Below are 3,509 nucleotides of genomic sequence, written 5' to 3'. Positions count from 1 at the left end.
ATAATAGATACTCATTAAATACTAATGTTGACCATATGTCAATGACTCATTGTTTCAAAGTATTCACCTCTACTTATAAAAATTCCTATCAGAGATATTTAATGAATTTTTTTTTGAGAAAACTTTTTATTTATTTTATTAATTTTATTGTATTTTATTTATATACTATCTTTTCGTTTATTTAATAATTTTATTTTTTATTATTTTTTCTTCAATTATATTTATTTTAATATTATATTTTTATTATGTCCATTTTCTCGTTACTCCTCAAGGTAAGAATTCTAAAGATTCACAATTTAATCCCTAACGAAATATATCAATTAAACATCAATTTTTATTATCTAAGGATATAGATTTCGTAAATATTAAATTATACATTAAAAAATAAATTAAAAAAATTAAAAATACATAAATGGTCAAAAAGTAAATCATTATTAAGATAAAACTCACTTGTTTTAAACAAAAATAATTAATGAATATAAATTCAGTTTAAAGTTGCCATAAAAACCAACCAAATATACATGATCCCAGTATTTAAATTGACATTCCAAGTGTTTATTTAATTTTTTTTTTTTTTTTTTTAAAAAAAGTTCATATAAACATATAGAAAGTCGACCCTCTGCAGAGTAAAATCGTCTCTTTAAAATTTCTTATAGATTCCAATAATTATTTAAGGGAAAAAACACAAAGCTTCATCCTTAAAAGAAGGAAAACAAAAAACACAAACACAAAATTAAAGCACCAAAAACGATTTTAAACACCCATTTTATCATATTTCATCATATACACACACATCGAACCCAACACACATGAAATCACCTTCTTCCCTCAAAACGCCTTTTCACTCGAAAAGGAACCTTCCAACGACTTTCATACTCTCCCTTTATATACACGAAGTCCCCGCCCGGAGTTCTTCAAAGCTCGTCGTCCACCCCGATCTCCGCCTCCGACCGAACCACGTCGTCTTTAATCCTCTGCGACTTCTTCTTCGCTGCCTCGTATTGCTCCCCTATCTTCTCCTTCGCTGCCTCCACCACCTCCTCTGCTTTCCCTTTCACAGCCTCGAACCCCTCCTTCGCCCAACTCTTCCGCTTCTCCGCGGCCTCCTCCGCCCTCTCCGCCTCCTCCTCCGCTCTCTCCTTCGCCTCCTTCCCCTTCACTTTTGCCGCCTCCTCCATCTCTCCCGCTTTCTCCTTCGCCTCCCTCGCTCCCGTGGCCGCTCTCTCCTTCGCCTCCTCCGCCGCTTCCCTCGTTTTCTCGGTCGCCTCACCAGAGGTTTCTTCAGCTTTGTCTTTTAAGGAGGTGACTTTGTCTTTGGCTACTTTCGCCGCATTGTATGCTTGTTCTTTCGCTTTCTCTGCCGCTTCGGTCGTCTTCTCGGCTGCGGTTCCCCTGGCCGAGTCTGCCATTTTGGCTGCCTTGTCTTTACCCTCCCTGGCCTTCTCCTCCGCCGTGTCCTTCATTTCTTTGGCCTTTTCAGCACTATATTGCCCTGCCTCTGTTGTGAGTAAAAATTTTAAAAAAATTAAAAAAACAAATTTTCCTTTTTCTTTCTTTTAAAATTGAAATTCTAAAAAGCTACAGAGAAAACTATTTTTTCCCCTAAATTTTGATAGTAAATCTCATTATAATATATTCCAAGTCCATACTTTTTTTTCTTCTGAATATAGCATAATTATTCTTTTTTTTTTTTTTTTAAATTTAAGGACTAAAACGGTTAAAAGAGATTATTTCATTAAAATCAGAATAAATTCTACAATTTTTTTTAAAATGTAATTAGAAAAAATACGCCAATGTTCATTAATTAATGGCAACACTACTCAACCTCTCCTTTGGTAAAAAATTGCACAATTTATCTCAAGTCCTAATTTTCATCCAAACATTTTAATACAATTTTTTAGGACATTCAAATGATTTTTTTTACTCCCTTTTAACGCATTTTAAGGAATTTTTACTCCGCCATAGTTTTGAAATCTTGTAAAAAAAAAAATATTGGGGGTATTTTAGAAACAAATAAATTTTATATAATTTAATTAGCCTAAAATAATACTAAAATCTAGGCCCTAAGAAAAACCTGAAGCAACATTCTGGATTTTGTCCTTGGCCTTTTCGGCGGTATCAGAAGTGAAATCAGTAACTTTCTTAACGCCGCCATCTTCACGGTGTTCATTTTTCAGTCCAAGTCCGCCGGAGATTTTCTCTTTTGCCCATTCCGTCCACGTCTCCGCCGACTGATCTCTTTCCTTCTCATCTTTCGCCGCCGCCTTGTTCTTCATTTCTTGGTAGTCTCGAGCCTCCTCCGCCGTCGACGGCATGTGTCCCACACTCCCGCTCCAACAAAATCCCACCATAAAAACCACCACCACCACCGTCACCGCCACCGCCGGTAGAGAAATCCGGCGGCGGTGAACTCGAATCAACGCCATTGGATTGATGAATTGGAAGTAAATGGGAATTGAAACTGTAAAGTCCAATAAGAAAATCAGAGGAAAAATTAAGTACGGAAGATATGATTTAGGGCTTGTATTTATAGGATGTTAAAGCGGGGAAGCGGTAAACGGTGAGTAGACGTGGCGGAAGATGACGGGACACCACGTGGCGCTTGGAGAGGTTGGATGGCATGTGAGGATGCCACGTGGAGTACATTAATCACAAATGACTTTATGGAATGGATGTTGGTTATGTTATTTTATTATTATTTTTCTTTGTTCCTTTTAAGATAAGGTTTGGATATTTGTTAAAATATTAGGATTGTATGTTTATCTCTTTGGGTTAAATTATAAGTTGAATTTTTATGGAGGATGGGGTTTTAAATTATAACTATTACTTATTTGGTAATGAATTTCAATATCATATAAAACATTTTTAACCATCAATTTTGTTCTAAATGAATTTTCAGCGATTTATCTTTCTACGTCTTATTAAATTATTTGATAAAAAATGGTCATGTCACAATTTTTTTTTACTTTTTAAAATATTATAATTATTTTTATCTGTAAGTGACAAGAATGCGATGCATAAAGATGAATGATGTCTAGTATATATGTAACGACCCGACCTTTTGAGTACTCTGATAAGGGTCGTTATTCATAATTATACATTTACATTCAAAACATTTTGACCATTGAGGAAAATAATAAAGATAATTTTCCAAAATAAATAACAAATAAGAAAAACCTTTGTTATGGCCCCTAAAATAATGAAGAAAGAAAAATAACTTAAATAAATAAAATTTTGACAAACATTGAGTTTCAAATAAAAACTTTTAAATAGCTTGAAAACGTAAATTGAGCAGAAGGATTTACATGTCCCATATGGCACGATCACAAGTCCCTCTCGTCACCCGCCAGTCCATTCCTATCATTACCTGAAAAACATAAATTAAGAAAGGTTTAGTATAAAATACTCAGTAAGTGATCCCATTACCGGGATCAGGCTATGCATCCACGAGCAAAGAAAGATAGCTCGATTTTTTATGATGAAAGGAAAACCAAAAGACGTACTATCTT

General features: G+C 34.5%; 1 protein-coding gene across 1 annotated transcript; it reads right to left on the bottom strand.

The window, feature by feature from the left end:
• Positions 1 to 633: 633 nt before the first annotated feature.
• Positions 634 to 2,479, bottom strand: LOC120092642 (late embryogenesis abundant protein D-29). The gene is made up of 2 exons (XM_039050790.1): positions 2,075 to 2,479; positions 634 to 1,498 (listed from the first exon to the last, which is right to left on the bottom strand). Exons 1-2 carry the CDS (start codon positions 2,424 to 2,426, stop codon positions 915 to 917), a joined length of 936 nt encoding a protein of 311 aa, XP_038906718.1. The 5' UTR covers positions 2,427 to 2,479; the 3' UTR covers positions 634 to 914.
• Positions 2,480 to 3,509: the final 1,030 nt, after the last annotated feature.

This window comes from Benincasa hispida, chromosome 1 (assembly GCF_009727055.1).
Source record: "Benincasa hispida cultivar B227 chromosome 1, ASM972705v1, whole genome shotgun sequence".
NCBI lineage: Eukaryota > Viridiplantae > Streptophyta > Magnoliopsida > Cucurbitales > Cucurbitaceae > Benincasa > Benincasa hispida.
This window is presented reverse-complemented; position numbering and strand designations above follow the sequence as displayed.